Raw genomic sequence first — 21,406 nt, 5'->3', positions numbered from 1 at the left:
TTGTTTGAATTGCCTTCCAAAGTGTTCATAATGTGACTACAGTTTGCTTTAAATAATTTTTAAGCAGTTAAAGAGTCAGTGACTCCTCAGAATATTATCGTCATAATGAAGAATGCTTCAGGAAAAACAACATCTCACCTCTCATGATGAGACAGGTCTGGTATTCAGTCCTACAGATGGAAGTCAAAGCCTCTGGAATTAGCAAACACACACGCACGCACACGTATTTTTAAACTACAGTTTAATCATTTTTAAAGACACACAAATTAGAAAAGAACATTTATATGTAAGTTAAAAACATCTTTAAAACCCAGCAATAAGCCAGCAGTGCAGCGCTGAGGACACGGATTGGAAATGAGCGGTCATGAAATCCTCATGTCACAGGCTAACTGACACAGGGGCAGTTTAAATTTAGGACCATGCAACAAGAACTAATTTATGGATCTGTTGAAAAATAACACTTCTTTAAAAAAATATTTTGGAATAATAAAAACAAAAAAGCACAGACCACCACGTGCTAGTCTCACCCAGGGAAGGCCGACGAGCGCTGTCAATACCGGCAGCGGGAACTGGGGCCCTCCTCGTGTTCGGGCGACACCGTCCAAGCACTCCTGCAGAGATCACGATGCAGCCCTCACAGGAAGGCAGGAATGCACTCGCACGGCCTCCCTCTGCCCGTGGAAGGGTTTCTCCTGTGTCACCTGAATTATTTGTTTACTTTCATTCCTATTGCTTTATAAGGTGCCCTCCTGGTTCAGAGAGGCAGTCGCGCCCAGGGGACAGAGATGGAGACCGGCTTGGAACATGTTTGAGTGGGATATAGGATTCTTTTCTCCTTGTGACAAAAAGTCAGGGGCAAGTGTACTTTGTGGACAAATCTGCATATACAGAACCAAAAATACTTCAAACTGGGAAGAGGCCTGTCTTATAAGTCTGTCAAATTCTTTACATGTGTTTGTCCTTTAGCAGGAAAGGACAAAAAGAGATATTACCAAATTAATTTCTTGAAGAAGTCAGCCCAAAATAGAGACCGGGCAGGATCCAGTCGTTTACGGCTCCAGTCAAAGGCAGTCAGTCCCTTTTTCCATCTCAAACACGTTCTTAGGAAAATGGTTAGTCATTCTAGTGATGTCACTCTGTATCTTTCAGTTTTTCATTGTATTTCCATTTCTTTCTACAGTAGCAAAATCTGATAAAACATGGAGAGTGCTTATGCATCAAGTAAGCTTTAGGCAGTGATTTTGCATGGATCTTAAACTATTCTTTATAGAACCATATAGTCTTGGGGTTGTTTTGTTTTTGCTTTATAAAAGCTTTACGAGAAGATGAGTATAGTTGGTTTTAAAGGCAAGACAGATTAGTCGGCATAAAAGGGTGTCTTCCGGCTCCATTCCAGAAAGTCTTCCCAATCAATGACCTATAGAGCTTGTCAGTTGTTTATGGGGGTTTCCATATTAAAAATCTATTAAAATAAATATTATTTTAAAACATATAAAAACATTAATAAGCAGCCAACTGATTAATATGTAATTGGCTGCATCCTCTGTACGAGAGCCTCGAAAAGCAGCTTAATCATTGATTTTAAGAGCATTCCTACAAAACACCAACGTGGAAAATTTCATTTTAAATTTTCTTCTGTAATGAGAGTTACTATAAATCGATTTGACCACACGGTGGTACAGAAACACACCGTGCAGGCCCTCGACCTGCTGATCTTTCAAAGCCAAGTTTCAGGTGCAACTTAGCATCAGGAGCGCGCACTGTTACACACCCGCTTTTACAAGGACAGCAGCGGAAAGCAGAACTTTCTGCATCTAGATACTTGTAGAAATGATCAGCCATTCATTAAATGTACACCAGGTTCAGAGCAAGAGTTTAATAAGGTCCTTGAGAGCAGTTAAGATTACATTTCACAGTGTTATGTGGAGCTCCGCACCTATGTTAAATCTGATGTATTCAGTTTCAGTCAGGATAGACTCCTGGTGGCTGAATAAAACTCCATAAAATACTGGTTTATATTAAAAACTCCGGACAAATCCTTCATTGACACAATAACGGGCATCATTCCGAAACAATTATTCTCACCAGTAATTTTTTTCTTTCAATTATAATGGTGAGCTCTTACAATTAGCTAACAATTTTGAAGTTTATAAAAAGGAAAGAAAAAAGTATAAATGTCCAGAGCTGTTCATGAATATACAAATTAAAACTTACAAGGTATGAATTTTAAAGAGGAAAGATTTTTTTTGTCCTAAATGTAATCTAGTCCTTGAATAAAAAAAGTATATGTTTTGTATTTAATGGCAAACTTTTATGTAATTTCTTTTGCAGTTTAAAATGTGTAACTAAATTAAATGTGCCTTAACTATCTTTGAATGAAATAATATTTGAGAAGTTATACAATAAGGTAAACCCTGTCCAGTAAACTTGGTGGTTTGTACTAACATTTTCTAGCATAGAGCACCTTTGAGTTTCCCTAGCACAACCAACCGAACAAGCAGAGAAAGCAAAAGGAAAACATGCTTCCTTCAATAGAGACTATTTCATTATCGAAGATTCACTTTAGGGCTATTATATTCAGTGGAGATGGTATGCTGCCACACCTTCTGATTTAATGGATGGGAAGGTTTTCCTCTGTTGCCAAGAAAACCTTTTGACAAGTCAGGGCTTTGAGCTTCCGTAATAAAGTAAATGACCACGACAACAGTTGTGATGGTGAATCTGCCCTTGTCCGTGACCCTCACAGATCTTGCTAAAGGCTCCCACTCATTACAGACACAACTGGTCATAAGCTTTTGGAACTGATCCTTTATTAAGGAACTTCCAGCTGGAGGACACGTGATTTGCCCAAATCCTAACTCATTTATAACAGAGCCAGATGAACATCCAGGTCTCCTCCCAGGACAATTAGTGCTTCAATGTGAGTCCCCTTGTCCAGTTTAGAACCATCCTTTTTACTGCACATTTTTCTGAAAACTGGGAACTGAGGAAGAGTCACACATGGCAGGGGTCAATGCCAAAAATACTCTCTAACCAAAAGTGTGGTGGTGGCTGGACATCGTGGAAGCCAAATAAACCTTCTCTATTAGGCTGGACATTTTAGGAGCCAAGTAAATTTCCCCAATTACCCTGAGTTCCAATAAAAATGCTTATTTTAAAAACTGAGAATAACTTACTTTAAAATGGTGATAGCTGAGATACATCAAATTAACTGTTACTGTTTCAAGAAAATGAAACTGAGGGAAGAATAATTATTTTTGTTCAATTTTTTTCCCTGAGTAGTATAATAATGAACCAAGAGGATAAGGATGATGGTCACTGATTTCTCTGGAGTGGTTTCATGACAACCGAAGAGTGGAGAAATAATAGAAATATGTACTGCATCTTGTTCTGTTGGTTTAAAATAGTACAACAAATCACTTAATACTTAACAGTATGTGGAGACAGACCAGTTTTCAAATCTCCTGCCATAAGTAGAAGTGAAGCATTAACCCTTATAATACTCCAAGCAGATATATTCGTCTCACAGAGCACAAAAAGTTTCTTCTTGAGGAGAAAAGTCAAGTTGAAAATTAGAATTATTTCTTTAGTTTTTCTTCTAGATTACACATTTATCATTATAATTTCTCCAAAATTAGAGAAAAGCTATCCAAAAGCCCTTTCATACAAAACAAAACAAAACAAGACCACCTAGTTGACCCAAGGGGATGAAAATCAGACGAACTGTATAGATAATGTATCATCTTCAGAGCAACTGGAGAATTCTTAGTCATCCTGCTGTCTGCGTGACAACCCTGGGAGTACATTCACTGAGCAAGACACAGGTAACAATGATTCTAGGTTTATAGGCTGAGAAATGACATAGGTAATAGAAATAAATAGTGATTATTTATAAATGGCCAGATGGCCTGAAAAAAAGTTTAATTAAGCTTTCTTGTTTCCACTTATGACATGCCTAGACTTGCCCTTTAAACTCTTAATTTACTTCTTTTAAAATAGTGATCAGATTCTCTGCAGCATTAATTAAACTGAGGAGGCCTTTTGGGGGCAGATACTTTCCATGATTATTCTTTTCTATCCTCTCACGTTACACAGCTAGCTTAATTTTGATGCATGGGAAAATGGAGAACATTTATTTAGTTATCCGTCCTTTTCTGGGAAGTAACAGGGCATGGCTAACCTCAGCAGGTGGAAAAATTTTACCTTTAGAAAAATAAAAACATTTTATATAAACAAAGACTAGGATATTTCTAACTTCTACAAAGATACACTGATACTTTTGCTGATTAAGACCTCAAAAGTTCCAAGTACATCTGCTGTTCCTTTCTCCTCTAAATGAAAAACTACACCGCTTAAGCCAGAGTTGTTCTGACAATAACTTCACTTGCAAACTTACTTGCAACAGAGATTTAAAAAAAAAGACTCACCAGAGATAGACAATTTGCATTTCATTAAAAATTTAAGGCAAAAGGAAATAAACTGGACAAATAAACGTGAAGTCCAATAAAAGACGGGTCAAATGAAGGTGGAGTCAGGAAGGCCCTGCACACCCTCCTCTCTCCCAGCCCATGATCCTGGGATTTACTACCTATGGTGAAGCCCTGATGCCAGGCTGGCCTCACATCACAAGACTGGGATTAGACATCTAGTAATTGGAGGTGAGATTAACTGTGGTGAAAATGGCTGACAGGATAAAAGCACATTGTTCTACTTACAGAATCTAAAACTCATTAAAGAGAGTTAAGAGCAAAATTTTAATGTGAGAATTTAAGAGTTTGGAAACTACTTTCTTTTATTCTCTAAAAATGAGGGTCAGACCCAATGACTGTAAGCTTCCATTTCCCTAAGACTTTCCCAATTACGAATTATGCTGTCAAGCATAAGTGATTAGACAGATGGTCACCTTACTCCATGATCTCTCCCTCATCGCCCTCGTGCAATCTACCATGATTATTTTCATAATCCCTCTATAATTCTATATAATTTATGCTTGGTAAGTTTCAAAGTCCAACATATTAAAAGTCATTACACATTTATGTCTTTACAGAATCACAAAGAACTCAGATAAAGAAAGGGGGAGAGCACTTCTGCTGAGCACCTGTGCCCTGTCCCAGCTGTGCCACGGGCTCCAGCCCCGGTCCACGTGGTGCTTCCTTCATTCATGCCTTCCTTCCTTCCTTTGTCATCTTCTCTTGCTTAGTTTTCTTTCTCTTTCTTACTTTCTTTCTTTCTTTCTTTTTTTTCTTTCTAAGAAAATAAGCTTAAAATATCACATTACCAACCTTTAATTATGTTGAAGAAATTCTTCTTTGATGGGCTCTGACTGACACAAAGTCATTAAACTCTTCAGGACAATAAGCTACCCATAATTTGGCATCCGTTACTGCTTACGGTTTACCTATGTACTGTAGTCATTTGAGATACTTTAAGAAAACCCTTCAAATACTGAGATATTTATTGCATTTTTAAAGTGTCCACAATCGGAAATATCCTGTTTCAAATTCCTCCAGGATTCCTTTACAGCACATGACATCAAATATTGAAATAGTGTTCTCACAATATTACACTTGAAAATACCATTTAGAAACAATATTTTAGGAAATAGAGGGTTTAAGGCAAGACATTCATTTGGAAAAGGTAATTTCTCTCAATCATCCAGATTGACACGGTTATTTTTCCACCTTTTCGGTGCCTTGGGATACGCAACATACATTCAGCAACAGGGCACACGCATGACCCTACGGACATCTGCTGAGGTCCTGAGTGCCCATTGAAATAATGGAAATATTTTTATATAAGGCGTGGCCCACAGGGACGTGGCATGGGAGGGGTTATCCACTCCATTCCCAATCTGGTATACAGGAAACTCCCCATCTAGATCCATCCCATTTGCCCCCAACTTCATCTCTTTTCAAACGAACACAAATCCCTCGGAAAGGTGCTAAGATTGGTTTCTGTTAACAGAGACAAAATAGCCATCAGAGTGTTTTCCCCTTCATTGCTTTAATGATGAATGTCTAGAGGCTATTTCTTGATTCTGATTGCAAACATTGTTTGTTGTGGAAAAACTATTCTGTCCCAAAGAATTTTCTCTTTCATCACACTTTTTGGACCGCGACAGCTGCACATTTTCATGTGTAGTCTTTCCTCTTTGAGTTTTTTTCACCGGCAAAAACAATAATACTAAGATACCGGCAACGTGCAGGCAGTAATACCAGGAGCTAAAAGAAAAAGGACAAAGTTTACTGTATTAAATTTTGAGAATGAATCCTTAGCAACTGCATCCTTGTCAAAATGTCACAGGCCCCGCACAGGATGTGCATATTTACTCCGTTAATCGTGCATTCCCGCCGCCTCCCCCTCCCCACGAGCTGAAGCTCTCCAGCTCGGCCAGTGGGTATTTAGAAAGCACCCTATAAACCCAGGCCACTTAAAAGCACGATGCTAGATATCGTACTACACTCCTCTGTAAGGGTCATAAGTCCATGGCTATAGAACAAGAACAAAAAGGTACTTATTCCCAGCTGCAGTGACCTGAAAATAATCTCTCAAATCCACAGAACTGAACACTGAGAGCGAACAAAGAGAACGCAGAGCTAGTAAGGACCTGAAAGCTCTGGCCTCCTCTGCTGTGCGTGGCCCCTAATTAAGTTACAAATATTCCAGTGATGTGAGTAATAGAGAACATTGCTTCTTGATGCTTGCTGTCACATGATAAAGAAAGGTCATGTTATTAAAAATATTATTAGAAGCATCATTCCTGAAATCAAATATAAATCAAATGTGACCCAGGCTGCTTTTAGAGTTGTAAACTCAAGTAATTGTGAACAAAGTACCTGGGATAGAAAATCTAACCAACTGCTCAATCACATTTAAATATACGTAATAATTTCGTGAAAAGGGGAGTTTTAGCTGGAGTCACTTAATGTCCTTCTGTATGAGTACCGCCATATTCAGTGCAACGATTTTTGACCACACGCTTTGCATTGTCGTTCTAAATGCTAGGGTAATGAAGACTACGAAAGGTGGAATTCTTAATCTCAAAGTTATCACTAATAGAGTGAGAGTGGAATCTGGTGGGTGAGGGAGAGAATAAAGAGAGAAAATACGGAATTCAAAAACAAGAATGTCTATAATACAGAGAAGACCAAGTATCTGTGAAACATAAAAAAGAAGGGAACAAATTCATGAAACAGAAGTAATTCATTTTCTTTTGACTAAAGCAATTAAGAGAATTAACAATTCCTTGTAAAGAACAAGGTACACCTTTTTTTTTTCTTTTTTTAAATTGCTGTCATATTCTCTATTGTTTATCTTATTTTAAGTTCTCCTATCCTTTCCTTTTCAGAGTTAACCGTCTGACAGCCTCAACTCTCGGTGCACAGACTTTACCGTACTTACTCGTAATTATCAGAAGATATATTTTGCTTCCGCTCCCAGAATATCCCCAGTGACACGTAAGCCTCTGCCTGAACACATAAACTCCTACACCCTGACCCCAGAGCAGGGGTGAGCGAACTCCAGCCTGCGGGCTGCATCTAGCCTGATGTCGCTGTTTTAAAGGGAGGTACAACTGACCTATAATACGGTATTAGCCTCAGGGGTGTACAACGTAATGATTCGATATATGTACATATTGCAAAACGATCGCCGCAGTCAGTCTAGTTAACATACAAGTGTAAAAAGAACAGCCACACTTTCCAGTTAAACCTCTGAGAGGTCCGAGGCGGTGCTCACCCAGCTGATGCTTCTCAGTGTAAATCACACTCATCTGAGGGGTGAGTGGTGTCAATCATTCCACAAAACACTTGAGACTTGTTGGTTTAAGATGAAAAGATAACTACAGAAAGTGAGCTATGGTGCTATTTTTCTATGCTACCCAATAGCAGAGCACTCGCTCTTCAGAACAAAGCGATTCCCGCTGGGGTATTTGTAAGCATGACACTTACCTGTAAAACATGAATGACGGTTTTACAGAAAGAAGTACGAATGGCACAACTGTGTAACTTATTGCTATTTGAGTCATTACCCACGTTACAACATCATACAGTAATTTAAGTTGGGGAGGTTCGATGAAATAATGTCTAAAGTTACTTCTCATCTGAAATAAAGAAACGAAAATATTTGCTTTATCTTTCACATTGTTTGTAAAAGCACACTGACCATATCTACTGTTTCAAGGATGAGGAGTGACTGCAAGTCCCACGCACGGCTGGCGGATGCCTACAACAGGGCCACCCCTGCAGGAGAAGTTGGGGGGGGACGAATATGCATGTGTGTAAAAGATAAGGAGAGAGCAAAATGTGGGAATCCGGGTACGGGGCAACGTTTCTGTAAGATCTGAAGTTGTATTAAAAGTTTCTTTAAAAAGTTAAAAATAAAACTCCTAGAGCTCCTTAAATCATATTTGGGAAAGTACAGTATATAAATAAAGTTCTGTCTGTTTTCACTTTTTCTACTGCGATGAAATGAGACAACCTTCCTTTTCTTTAAGCTCTATGTTTATGAAAGACAGATGGGTATCATACACTGAGCTTAGGTCAAACACACATTCTTCTCAAAATAGGTGTTTCTTCATCACCGCTATTTAGACATTTTTTTAGTTTCAAAAGAAGTCAAAACATTTCAGTTTTGAAATGCACAAACTTAACCATCTACTGTGTTCTCTGCTTTTCTTGTCTAACATGTTCTGAGGTGAAATGCGGCCCGCTACGAGGATGCCCCTGGGTTTTTCAGAAGTGACCTGCTGGATGGTTAGTGGTGCTCCCACAGAGAGACCATGACTTCTAGTGGCCGGAACGGATCCCGGCACCCACCACGTCTTGCCCACCTAGCGGCTGCAGCAGCCACCCACCCTCTTCCTTCCATCCACCGATGGGAGATCCATTCTCCTGAAGCATGGCTTTCAGCGTTCCATCCCCCTACTTAAAAACCTCACTTGGCCCCCAGGTATTCAGACAGAATGAGGATTAGGCCTTTTTCCCATTCTGATGTTCAAGTTCTTCTGTCACTGCCCTCCTCCCTCCTTCCCCTGCACTCCTTTGCCCTTCCAGAATTATCCACTCTTTAGGTATTCACGATGTCTCTGCTTCAACCAGATTTACTTGTCATTTCCAAACACACCGGGCACTTTCAAACGTGGTTCTGCTAATGTCATTTCCATGCCTAGAACATCATGTTCCACCCCCATGACACTTCACTCACTTTTGAAATAATGTTCATCTTCCAAAGCCCAAATCCAACCAAACTTTCCTAATGAGGCCACCTCGGGTGAACCCTACCAAAAGGATTTCTTTCACCTCAAAACAACTATGTTACTTACTATAAAACCCATAGGATGTATCACACATGCCTCGTGGTGAACACACACACACACAAGTACATACATCGGTACACACACCTTGTGCCCCAATTAGACCACAAATGACCAGAAGGTACGGCCCTTAGTTAATAGTTCTCTGAGATTTCCCTCATATGCACCCCAATGTACGTGAAAACTGAATAAATATCTGCTAGTTTGTTAAACGAAGGCTTCTCACCTGTAGGTGCTCTAAGAAGCCTGTTCAAACACCGTTTCTGTCAAGTTACTTTCCTCTGACTGACTTTGGAGGACTGACACTAAATTGTCCTTCTTTGTCCACCCATGTCACCAACCGAATTTCTCAACTGTTTCCCAAAATATTATTCCAGGTTCCAACCACACAAACACTCTGAAGACTGTCTTGCTTCTAATATGGCACCTACCACCCCAGGAATGGTCCATCCACTCTGTCTACACTGTTCATACTCCACTCTTCATCTAAAAGAGGACTCAAAGGTGACAGTTTTCAGGAAACATTTCTAAAATAAGCCTACTCTTCTGATCCTCTTTATTTAACTCAGTTTTAGCTCTCATTCAGAAAATTCTGTCAAGACAATGAACACTTTGTGGGTACCTCCCACGTGCCAAGTCTTCTCCTCAAATGAACCAAGTGTAGAGCCCCCCCGGGAGCACTCAACAAACACGCCAGGCACACACCTCACTTCTGGCCAGGGCACCAGACACAAGCCCTGCCTGTAGAGGGGTCCTCAGCCTCCTTCACCAGGGCAAGGGGACTGCCACCGAAGTACGAAATGGAATTCTGGATACTCACAGCTCGCGCTGCCAGTGTCATCACCACTCCTGTTAGAAACGTCAGATAATATCCTGGATACACCCCATGCCAAATGGCAGACAGAATGAACGTCTGGATAGTTGGACTCAAGGAGGCTCGTTCATAACAAACCCTAGAAGCCAGAAAACCACGGAGAGCCAAGAGGAGTGATTAGTTTAGATAGTCCACAGTGACCATTCTTTTCTTACCTGACAGGACAGAGGGTAACCAGGAAAACAGCCACCACTTAACATCAGCAGGAACGTGACCTGTGACCTCAGTGAGGTGACAGCTACCAAATACTGCTATTTTTCTAGGAAAATAAGTTTGATTTTCATCTTTTTGTATGTAATAGTTAAAATGAACATTGCCAGTGTTTAGAAATCTACATGATTTTCCAAAAAATCTTTAATATTAAAGATATTTTATTTTACATTATTTTTTAATCTTCTTTAATGACTTTTGTTTAATTAAGAACTTTCAACTGACCTAATAACACTTCTTTCTGGCAAGTCTAGCTGTGCTTAGTCTAAAATTTCTCTGTAATAGGGTAGAGCACTCAGATGAAAATAAGATTTTCCAAAGGTATCAAATTTATTTTTTTTAAGTCATCTCTATGCATGGGGCTCAAACTCACAACCCCGAGATCAAGAGTCACGTGCTCCACTGACTGAACCAGCCAGGTTGCCCCCAAAGTGTCAAATTTAAAACACAGCAGCAACAAAATCACACAACAGATTAGCTCAGAGAATCTGCAGCCACTGGGAGCCTGCAAGATACCACCAAGTGACACTATGGTACGGTGGATATTTCGAGGGATAAAGGTACTCAACTTGTCACAAAATAAAAGACATTCCCAAAAAAGACTGCTTGACCCAGAAGAGTACTTAGAGCTGTACCGTCACAGGGCAAGATTTCATAGAACAGACCCGAGGCAGGGGAACAGGTCTCACTGGGAACAAGGAGGCAGAGTCACTGCAAGTTTCTGTGCGACTTCCTAACTTTGTCTCTTACAGATGTTGCTCTGCTTGCACTGCCTTACCTCCCCCTTGGCCGTGCGACAAACTCCGATCACAGATCCCGGCACCAGCAACTCCCTCTCCCCTCTGTGCCCGAGCCTTGCCTGCTCACGCTCCCTGCCCTTCCTCCTACAGGGAATGGTGCGTGTGGGCAATGCTACTGTGTTTTTAACAAGATCACGGACTCTCTGGCTGCAGGGGCTGGGTCCTTTTGTCGGACTCCTCTTTGTATCCTGTGCCTAACATGCAGAAGCGTCTGTCAAATTGAAATATTTTCACCCTGGAACTGTTCTGGAAAATCTAGGGCATCTGTATGGTGGTTGTGCAGCTACTTTGTTTTTACTTAAGCACATCTCCAGGGAATGAGAGTAGGAGGACACCGGCGATCTCAGACCCCGGAAAGATGCTGGGGAGGGCGGACTGAGAGGCCAGTGAGAGCTGTGCTCACCACTCAGGCCGAAAAGTTCACACATCTGATGGACTCTCGCTTCGGGAGATGTTAGCAGTGTTTCCTGGTTAATACCAAGGTCACGATGTCACTCAACACACTGTTAATTTAATCAAGACTCTGAACTCAGTGAAGCTTAACTTCAAGCATTAGATGCCACGGCACAGCTAAAGCCTGTTCTTGAAGGAACATACCTTTTGAGCCAAAGAGCTGTCTGAATATTCCAATTATCAAGAAACATCTTGAAACTTGTTGACATCTGAAAAACAAAAGAACTTTTTTCTTTGGCCCACAAAATGATGAAGCTTGAAATATAAGTAATAACATTTTATTGTGCCAAAAATAAGTTACTTGACATTGATGGTAGGGTACTGATTTCTTTCCTTAATACTGTTTTTTCTGATACGGTAACATCATTGTGTAAGCATAATTTGTTTATTGTAGAGGCCATCTATGACATAAATGGATTTTTACCATTTTCTCCTATATGTTAACAGTTATTGGGGTTGTCATGGAATTATCCCAAAGACATTCCTGATATTTAATGACCTTTCAGTGACCCTTCAATGACTCTTTCACTGGGGACTGGACGTCCCATCAAGCTTCAGTCTCTCAATCCCCTCACCTCCATGCCTCTTCGGCCACCATCTGTGGCCACCAGGAACCTTGGCCCCCCCCGGAACTACTACCATCTTCCCAGCTTTCCAGCCTCTCCATGCAAGCCTCTCCCATAAAAGCTTCCCCTTGACCTCAGAAGGAACTTCTGGTCCCCCACCTCTCCTTCTTCCCTCAGTAACTATCTCCTCCTTGCATCTTCACTTCCTTCCCACCATTTAGAGGCCATGGTCCATTATTTACTACTCTCAACAAAATCCTTGATGTCTTTCCTTCTTTTTCCTTTTAACTCACCTCCCTGTCAAAATCCCAGCCCCAGATCAACCTTACTTTCCACCTTCCCTACATAACCTCTGAATCCAAGTGCAGAATATCAGGCAACACTTGAGACTTCTCCCCTAAATCCATCCTTCTTGATATCAGTTGAGCCCTCAACCTACCAAGCAATCCTTGATTCCCAAGACAGTGTATTCTCCTCTTCCTGAAAACAGCTATTGCATTGAACCATTTTCAACTCTCTCTCTCTCTTTTTTTTTTTTGGTAAGCCAAAAGCAGGTAAATATCAGCAATTTCATGAGATCCCAACTAATACTTCAAAAGTTCCTCACTTTCATATCTCTGGTCCTATCACCTCCTCCCATCTTCCCTCTCCCCCTCCCTACAGGTAATTTTGCCTCTAACTTTAGTGAGATGATAGAAACCATCAGACTTCAAATTCTCACATCAAAACTGCAAAGTCAGCTGCCTCCACACTTTCCTTCCTCCATCCCTGGTTCCTCCTCCATGCGGTCAATCCTTGCACCTGTCTGCTTATCTCCCCTCTCTCCATCTTCTTAGGGACCTCATGTGTCCATCAGCCTCTCTCTCCCTCTACCATATTTTCACACTGTCTTCAAATAATCTAACTGGAAAACATGTACCAATCTCTCCATTTTAAAACAAAATTAAACAAAACAAAAATCCCTCCTTCAATCACCTCTTCCCCTCAGCTATGGCCTTATCGCTACCTTCCTTCCCTGTACAGGTAATAAATGCCTAAGTGTTGTATAATCTTGCTTTTATGCCTATCCCTCCCTGGAAACTGTTACCAAAATCATCAATAAATTCCCACGTTGTTACAGCTGACGGCACTCCTGAGTCCTCCTCTTACTGCACATCTCAGCAGCGTTTAACATTGGTCACCACTCCCTCCTTCCGAAAAACTAACTCCTTTATTCTTCACTTTCTGTTGTACCATGCGTTCTCAACAAGGGTGATATTGCTCCCAAGATGATAAAAACTGGTCCTTGGGGGTAAAAAAGTCTTACTCTTTTCATGTGTGATTTAGCACGTTTACATATAGCACATACACCGATATACAGTATACGTGGTATTAAATTTCACGGGGGCTGGATTAGGGAAAACATGTCTCAAAGTCTCTGTAGGGTAGCAATAATGAACAGGAAGTTAGAAACACTGCCATATATTCATCACTCAAGTTCCATAATTATCAGCTTTTCCTTCCCCTTCCCCATTTTATTACTGACAGTGTTAAGAGAATTTCAAAGCAAATACCAGACATCTTATTTCACCCATAAATAGTTCAGAATTTATTGGACTTTTAAAAAACCAAGATCAGACCTAATCACCTAAGACACCTGTTGTGTTCAAATATCACTGATTGTTTAAAAACGTGTTTTTCCGGTTGGTCTGTTCAATCAGGATCCAAACACGGTGCACACAGTGCGTCTGGCTAAAGCCTCTTTTAACCTGTAACAGTCCCTCTCTGCCCCCCCCGCCCATGTCATTTATTTATTGGGAAAAATTGGGTCATTTGCTTTGTAGAATTTCGCACTTCTGGATCTGGTGTTTAACTTACTTCTCCATACTCTACACGCCCTCTAAATTTAGCAAGGTCGAGAGACCTAATCAGGTTTAACTATCTCAGCAAGTACTTGAGAGATGTGCTGTATTTCTTATGACATCACATCCACAGGTGCTTAATGACGACTGTCTCACTCTGAGTGAGGAAACTTCAGGAATGCTCAGGTGCACTGGTGGGTCCCGCCGGACCATTCATCCGTCAACCTTTCACCTAAAGTTCTGATAGTTTCTATTGTTGGAATCATTGTCTCAGGCTGGCAAACCGATGTCCCTTTTGGTTTTCCTCTTCTCTCTCTGGCGTCTCCTCCTGACCTGCCCTCCTCTACCCAGTCTGCAAGCACAGGTGCTCGGGGAGGGGGGGTTCTCATCTCTTCTTGGTCTCTCAGTGCTCTCTCACGGCTACTCTCATGGTTTCTCCCTAAAACTTGAAATGCTACACGCCGGAAGTTCCCCAGTTAGGATCTCCAGCTCAGGTGTTGTGGCTACTTAGTTAAGTCTGAAATCTGAACACACAGTGTCTTTCCTTTCAAACCTGTGCCTGTTCTTTGTTCCTTCTCCCAGTGAAAGGCATCGCTGTAAAACTGGTCCCGATTCATAACTCATTCTCTCTTGCTGATGCTGATGTAACACTGAGTTCTGCTGAGTCTCTGGAACAGTGCTCCCAGGTGTTTATGTCTCTCCAGCCTCACGGGCATGACCCTGATTCAGGTCACCATCACCTTGGATTAACACAACACCCTCCTAACAGACCACTCTATCCCACGAGGGCAACTCATTCTACCTGATGCAGCCAGTTCCCTCCAAACCACAGCTGTGATCACCTCACTTGCCTGCATAAAACCCATTCACAATACTCCATCGCTCTTATAAGAGCTCCAAACTCTTAATACGGCCTCTGAAAGTATCTGGGCCCGCCTTCGATTTCTGCAGGCTCACCTGTCACTGCTCCCTACGTTGTGAGCTACACGCCATTTCTCACCCCCTCATGTGGCTCCTCCTCTCCTTAGAGTGCCTGGCACCCTCCTCCTTATCTTTTAGGACTCAGCTTAAGACATTACTTCCTTCGGGACCCCCTCCCTGAGCTATCTCATCTGAGTTGGAGCCTATCTTGTAGCACACACACCCCCTACACCTCTCTGTTCACAACCTATCCTTCTGTGCCCCTTTGGCCCCCTCTCTAGATTACGGCTCCACAAGGGTCCAGATCATACCAATCTTACTCACTGGATCCCCAGTGTCGTGCACATGCTGATGGCCGATAAATACTGGTTCAATGGAAGAATGAGTATTATTAATAAAAAACCTTCAATACCACTCTTGGGACATCACATCATAACCCATAAAGGTATGGTACGTAAAATATCACATGGTAACTAACTTGTTAATGACTGACTAACCTCTATTTGTTGAATTCTCAAATTGGAAATCAGGTCCCAACGAGCTGTTCCATTTTCATCATATCCTCTGAAACCAAAGCCTGCAGCATTATTAATAGCATCAGCTGCAGTAAACAAAATGAAAAGACAGTATTAAGAATACATGTAACAACCTACCATGTTCTCCCAGGAGGTATATGTTATCATACACTAGGATCTTTTAAACAGTAGATTTTTCATTCTCATTTTTATCTGATATTATAATAAAATGGGCCTTGATCCAGTTTTTAGGATATGCTAACCGTTTCTAGGATATTCCCTTGTATTTAGGATATGAGCTGTAAAGTTTGTTTCTTCTGGCAGAGGACTCTCATTTTTCAAACTGGTCTTTAACTACATATCCTCAAGAGGGCGCTCTCCCCGCTGGCTACAGAGTAAGATTCACTTCAGCACCTTAACAGTTAAGTCTATTCTCATGCGACTCACCTAACGTCCACGCAAAGTAGTATTTGGGTCTGGCAGCCAAAAGAGAGATATAGAGATAGACGACTTTTGTTGGCCATGAAGCTGTAGCTTGAAAATGCTCATCAATGTTATACTCCACAGGTAATGTTTTGGAGATGGTCAGGTGAAAGAATAAGGAAAGTCCACAGACTAAGAGCTTCTGAATGACTGCGACCTGAAAGAACAAGACAAGATTTCATAACCTTAGGGGCGCCTGGGTGGCTCAGTCGTTAAGCGTCTGCCTTCGGCTCAGGGTGTGATCCCGGCGTTCTGGGATAGAGCCCCACATCAGGCTCCTCCGCTGGGAGCCTGCTTCTTCCTCTCCCACTCCCCCTGCTTGTGTTCCCTCTCTCGCTGGCTGTCTCTATCTCTGTCAAATAAATAAATAAAATTAAAAAAAAAAAAGATTTCATAACCTTAATCTGTATCCCTTTTAATTCATCTGACATACTACTACCAGATTACTCTTCCTGAATGCAGCATGAACTAACTCTCCTGGTCAAAAATCATAAAGAACGCTGCACTCAGCATTGTAAGCCCCCAGGGTCTCACGGTAGGAACATGTATGTCCAGGCTTCTTGCTAACTATTCCCTCTGGATTAGGGCTCAAGTCACACTAGAAACCTCAGTTTGTGTTTTCAAAGCCTTAGTTAAAAAAAAATACCTGAAAGCAAACACAGGTGTGTAGGTGTGAATACACAAAATATTCATTCACATGAGTAACTTTTGGGTGTGGATTTCATATTATACACACACACACACACACACACACACACACACACACACACACGGCTTATCTTTCCATTGTGATTTTCCCTATATTTTCCAAATGCTATGTGTATTTCATGGACATTGTTTTTACAATAAACAATTAAATGCATCTCTTTAAATCTGAAAGCTCTCTAATGCAATTTTTATCACAAATGATAAAACCAAAAGAACTATACACCCAAGAAAACAAAAAGATTTGCATAAAAGACTCTGGTGGGAGAAACAAAAAAAAGGCCATTCTTTCCTATATTCCAGTAAGGTTAAATCACCTTAGAAGAATCCAACTCATGGTGCTTTTGTATTTTTAGTAGGCCAGAATATTTCTATCTGACTCAATGTAGGGGAGATTATAGCACCTGCCAAGGGAAGGGAACGGGTGGAAGAAAGGAAAGGTTGCATCCAGGTAATGGAACATAACAAAATACTTGGACTTTGAGTGTCCTGCATAGTAATAAAACAATATTAAAATTAACTGATCTGCAAATGAATATTCATATTTTCACACTTTCTCTAACAGTGCTGAAAGAAGGGCTCAAAGGCAAGTGTCAAAGCACATGTCAGATTCACTTCATTTCTGAAAAAGCTGCATTTGCTCTCAGGCCGCTCGGTAGGAGGTATTCGAGCACTTGAGGACTTTTTGCTGCAGCCCTCCTTCTCACTTTCCTCCACGTGTTTTAAAGCTTTCTCCAGTATGGTAAGGCTACCTTTTCTTTACCCTCCCCAAAATATCTAAGCTTTACATTTGAGAAGAACAGGTAATTAGAGAAAAATTTTAATTATAAAGAAAGTGAGATGAGACAAATGGCCTCACATATTAACCTAAAAACTGGTTGTATCATCTTGGAGACACAATGAGCAATGTTGTGGCCATTAGACTAGACACACAAGTTTCCAAGTCTCAGTTTAAAAACAAAAATTAAAGTAGCACACACCTGATCTCAACTACCGGGTGGCCCACACATCCATGAGAATCCCCATAAAGGCTTGGGCAATGTGGGATCAGGTAGCTCAGAAGGCAGGAGGGGGGCCTAAACCTGGGAGGCCAGGTGTGACCCCTGATTCCCACATCCTCCCTGCTTAGTAAGGGGGCACTTCTCCACCATGCCAGCGGGAGACCAGAAATTAACTCTCAGAGAAGCTGAACCAGAGAAGATCCAGGCTTAGGGACATGGGTCCAGAGTAGGGGGCTGGGTAAGTGCCGGAACGAAAACGTGGAGACTCTGGAGGAAGTCTGCATCCTGAGAGGTGGGATCCTCAGCCCTTGTGCCCGGCCAGCTCCAGAAACCAGCAGTCAAGTCTGTATCTACCTCGTAAGATGGCAGAAGACTGGAGGATCCTTTACTAAGAAGGTAAGCAGCCCCAGAGAAAAGTCCTGCAGACGTCTTGGTAGAGATGGACAAGTGTCCCCCAGGAGCCACCCCCCCTTCTTGCACAACGATGGAATTTTTATTTGGGCACATCTAGCTGAAGACCACACGTGACAGCCCCTCACAGCTGGGTGCGGCCACGCGGCCCATGCGTGTTAGCTCAAGTACCGAAGCCACTGGCTACCTGACTGTCCTCCTTCGGATCCTAAGGGTCCACACAGTCCACTGATGTACAAAGAGCTTCCAAATGCCTTTCAGTGATTTGTAAATAACTATCGCTCTGTGTGAACTTCACACATATGGTATTTAAACTAAAAATATAGTGAACCAGTGAAATAATAGATTAAGAGTATTTGCCATTGCCAACGACCTCTGATTTATAATGTCTACAACCCAAAAGAGGAAAAGTGACATTTTATAAGAGGAATCCCATAAAAATTCAGTGGGGTGACAGACTATATACATTTGTTTTATTCTCTGTTGGGATTGATTGACTGCTACTCACAAGTTTACACCACTTGAAATTTTTCAAATATTTTACGACATTATGTCCAGTACACCTTGATTCCTAGCTTTTAATCCTCTTTCCAGTATTCCAGAGTGAGATTCTGGAATATCGAAGCTATCTATATTAATAATCCTTTCCTTCTCCTGTGGCAGTGAGACCTCTAAGGGGTTAAGTGGTCAGCCTGGAGACACCAAATAGTCAATGGAAGAGATCTGAATGTACTCGATTTCAAGTCCGAAATTCAAGCCCATATGATATGGCATTTATAAATTAACATTTAACCAGTAATAGAAAGTATGAAGACAAAAGCACAGAGAGTCACATGGCAGAAAAGAGATAAAATAAGAGCTTTTGTGAATGCGTGCACATTTCCTCACTCACGCTTCATTTTACGATAACTTAGAAAGGAAGGTGATCCTTCGCTCCAAGCCCCACATTCAGAAAAAACCTACTAGCCCCCTTTTTTGTCTCACAGACTTTTTATCACCCTATTTCTCATGGGACTTTTAGATTCGACCAGATCAAATCCATAGAAATTCCGCCTACACAAAGCCTCGGAGCCTTTCTCGATAAGGGAACATCTATCCCAGCAGTTCAAACGAAATAAAGCTTATGTTCAGTTGCGAGGCAATCTAGCACGGACTTCGTAGTCAGACTGCCTGGGTCTGAATTCCAGTTCTCCTGCTGCCAACCTGGGACATGTCGGTCAAATCACGTAGGCCTGGTTTCCTCATCTGCTAAGAGGTGAGAGTAACAGCACCTACCTTATGTCGTGAGCGCTGAGACAGTAACTGTGAGCTGTCCCCAGCAGGGCTGGGCACACGTGGGAAGTGCTCTCCAAGGGTTAGCTAACTTTTTTATTGGGGGAAGTCGGGAAAACTTTTATGGACAGGGTGATATTTGACGTAGGCCTTTAAAGAGGAGTAAGAGTTCAGCTGGCGATGACCAGGGGAGAGGGAGGTCAGGAGAGGAGAAGAGAACACTTTGAATTAGCTGGAGCATGAAGTGTAGGGAAGGAAGAAGCCTAGGAAATTAGGCTGGGTCAGTTCTGTGCAAACGACTTTCTTATAAAATACTCAGTAACCGTAAAGCATCATTTTCACTCAGGTACTCGGCACTGTTGCTGCTGCTGTTTGTTTTTTTTGGTTTTTTTTTTTTTTTAAGATTTTATTTATTTATTTGAGGGAGAGGAGGGGGATAGAGGGAGCACGAGCAGGGGGAGGGGCAGAGGGAGAAGCAGACGCCCCGCGGAGCAGGGCGGATGCGGGGCTCCATCCCAGGACCCTGGGATCCTGACCTGAGCTGGAGCAGACACTTCACCGACAGAGCCAGCTGGGCGCCCCCCAGCACCGCTTAAGTAACCTTAGCTTTGCTCTTTGGTGATGACTGTACCGCTACCAGCCGCACTGTGACGCGTCATTTATTTTGAAAATCGTTTCAAGGTCACAGTAAGTTCAAACCTTGAAGACATTAGCGTCTTGAAACAAACAACACTACGCGACACACGCTGTCGAGGCTCCTGTCGGCCCCAGGAGCTTACGTTGGGAGACGGCTCTGCGCTCTCGCACGGCAGGTCGTCTTGCCCACTGGCGCCTGGCGGTGCCCTGCGGTGCGCCCGGCCCTCGATGAAGGTGATGTAGTCTCTGTAGGAGCAGAGCGGCCCGGCCAGGATGCCCATGAAGTTGCAGGTGTAGCTCAGGTACTCCAGGAGGCTCGGCATGCGCCTGCGGGCAAAACACACGGCTCCTGAGGCTCCGCCAGGAACCCTCGGCGCCCACCTCGCTGCTCTTCCCGTTTCCTTCGCAGAACAAGCCTTGATTTTCATCTGCGTTCGTATGTTGGGAATTCAAAAGTGAGGACGCGGGAACGCTCAGGAGCATCTCTGGGTAAGAGCGCTTCCACCCAGACCTTCGTGCGCAGCTACAAGGGCTGCTCCTGAATTTCTCCACCGTAAAACAAACCCGAGCTGGACAAGGGACGGCATAAAGAATCATCCCCTACCAGTTCGTCATTCACTCGCCCAACAAATCACGTGAGCACCGACTACGTGCCCACACGCTCCAGGGTCAGAGAGGCTGCAGTGAACAAAGAGCAACATTCTGCACTCACAGAGCTCACATAACAGATGCGGAGAGCAGATAATTGAAAAATATGTATGAAATATTTTCAGATGTGCTAAGTACTACAAAGATAAAAGGTTATTATTATTATTAATTAACAAGCCAAAGGACTCTTATAAGGCAACAGCTGAGCAGAGATGGGAAGGCAGTGAGAGAGGGAGCTATGTAACTGGGACAAGGATTCTGGGCAGAAGGAACAGTGAGTGCGAAACCCCTGAGATGGGGCATGTCCAACAGCAGGGAGGCCAGTGTTGCTGAACCAGGGAAAGAGGAGAAAAATCGGAGAGAACTGAGGTAAGATCCTCTAGGGCTGCCTTATAAGCCATGGTAGGAACTTTGGCCCTTATTCTGAATGCAGTGAAAAAGTACAGTAGGGTTTTCAAAAGACCTATGTTTCCAAAGAATCCCTCTGGCCCCTGAGTGTGGACAGGACAAGGGTGGACATCAGAAGGCCAGCCGGGAAGTCACTGAGATCTCCAGGCAGGAGGTGACAGTGGCTGGGAGCAGTGGGGGCGGCAGCCCCTGCTACCGCTGGTAGGGCTGGGGGTTTGCCCACAGACTGGATGTGGGTCCGAGAGAGAAAGGAATGAAGGATGCCTTGCAACATTTGTCATTCAACTGCTTTGAGGTCTGTCCAGATGGCACATGGCATCTAAAGTTTATGGAGCTTTCTAGTTCTAAA

General features: G+C 42.5%; 1 protein-coding gene across 6 annotated transcripts in view; it reads right to left on the bottom strand.

Moving 5' to 3' along the window:
• Positions 1–224: 224 nt before the first annotated feature.
• Positions 225–21,406, bottom strand: part of MBOAT2 (membrane bound glycerophospholipid O-acyltransferase 2) — a 122,312-nt gene continuing 101,130 nt past the window's right edge. For all 6 annotated transcript variants that reach the window (XM_045775961.2, XM_087863875.1, XM_045775959.2 and 3 more), the window contains 7 exons: positions 20,145–20,328; positions 15,941–16,133; positions 15,476–15,579; positions 11,795–11,859; positions 10,134–10,266; positions 7,950–8,101; positions 225–6,221 (listed from right to left, as the gene is read on the bottom strand). In XM_045775961.2, coding sequence (XP_045631917.1) covers positions 5,996–6,221; positions 7,950–8,101; positions 10,134–10,266; positions 11,795–11,859; positions 15,476–15,579; positions 15,941–16,133; positions 20,145–20,328 — 1,057 coding nt within the window. In that variant the 3' untranslated portion in view covers positions 225–5,995. The remainder of the gene's footprint in view (positions 6,222–7,949; positions 8,102–10,133; positions 10,267–11,794; positions 11,860–15,475; positions 15,580–15,940; positions 16,134–20,144; positions 20,329–21,406) is intronic.

This window comes from Ursus americanus, chromosome 7 (genome assembly GCF_024610735.1).
Source record: "Ursus americanus isolate L20-20 chromosome 7, mUrsAme1.1.p, whole genome shotgun sequence".
In the NCBI taxonomy this organism is placed as follows: domain Eukaryota; kingdom Metazoa; phylum Chordata; class Mammalia; order Carnivora; family Ursidae; genus Ursus; species Ursus americanus.
The sequence above is the reverse complement of the archived record's forward strand: the minus strand, read 5'-3'. Positions and strand labels throughout refer to the sequence as shown.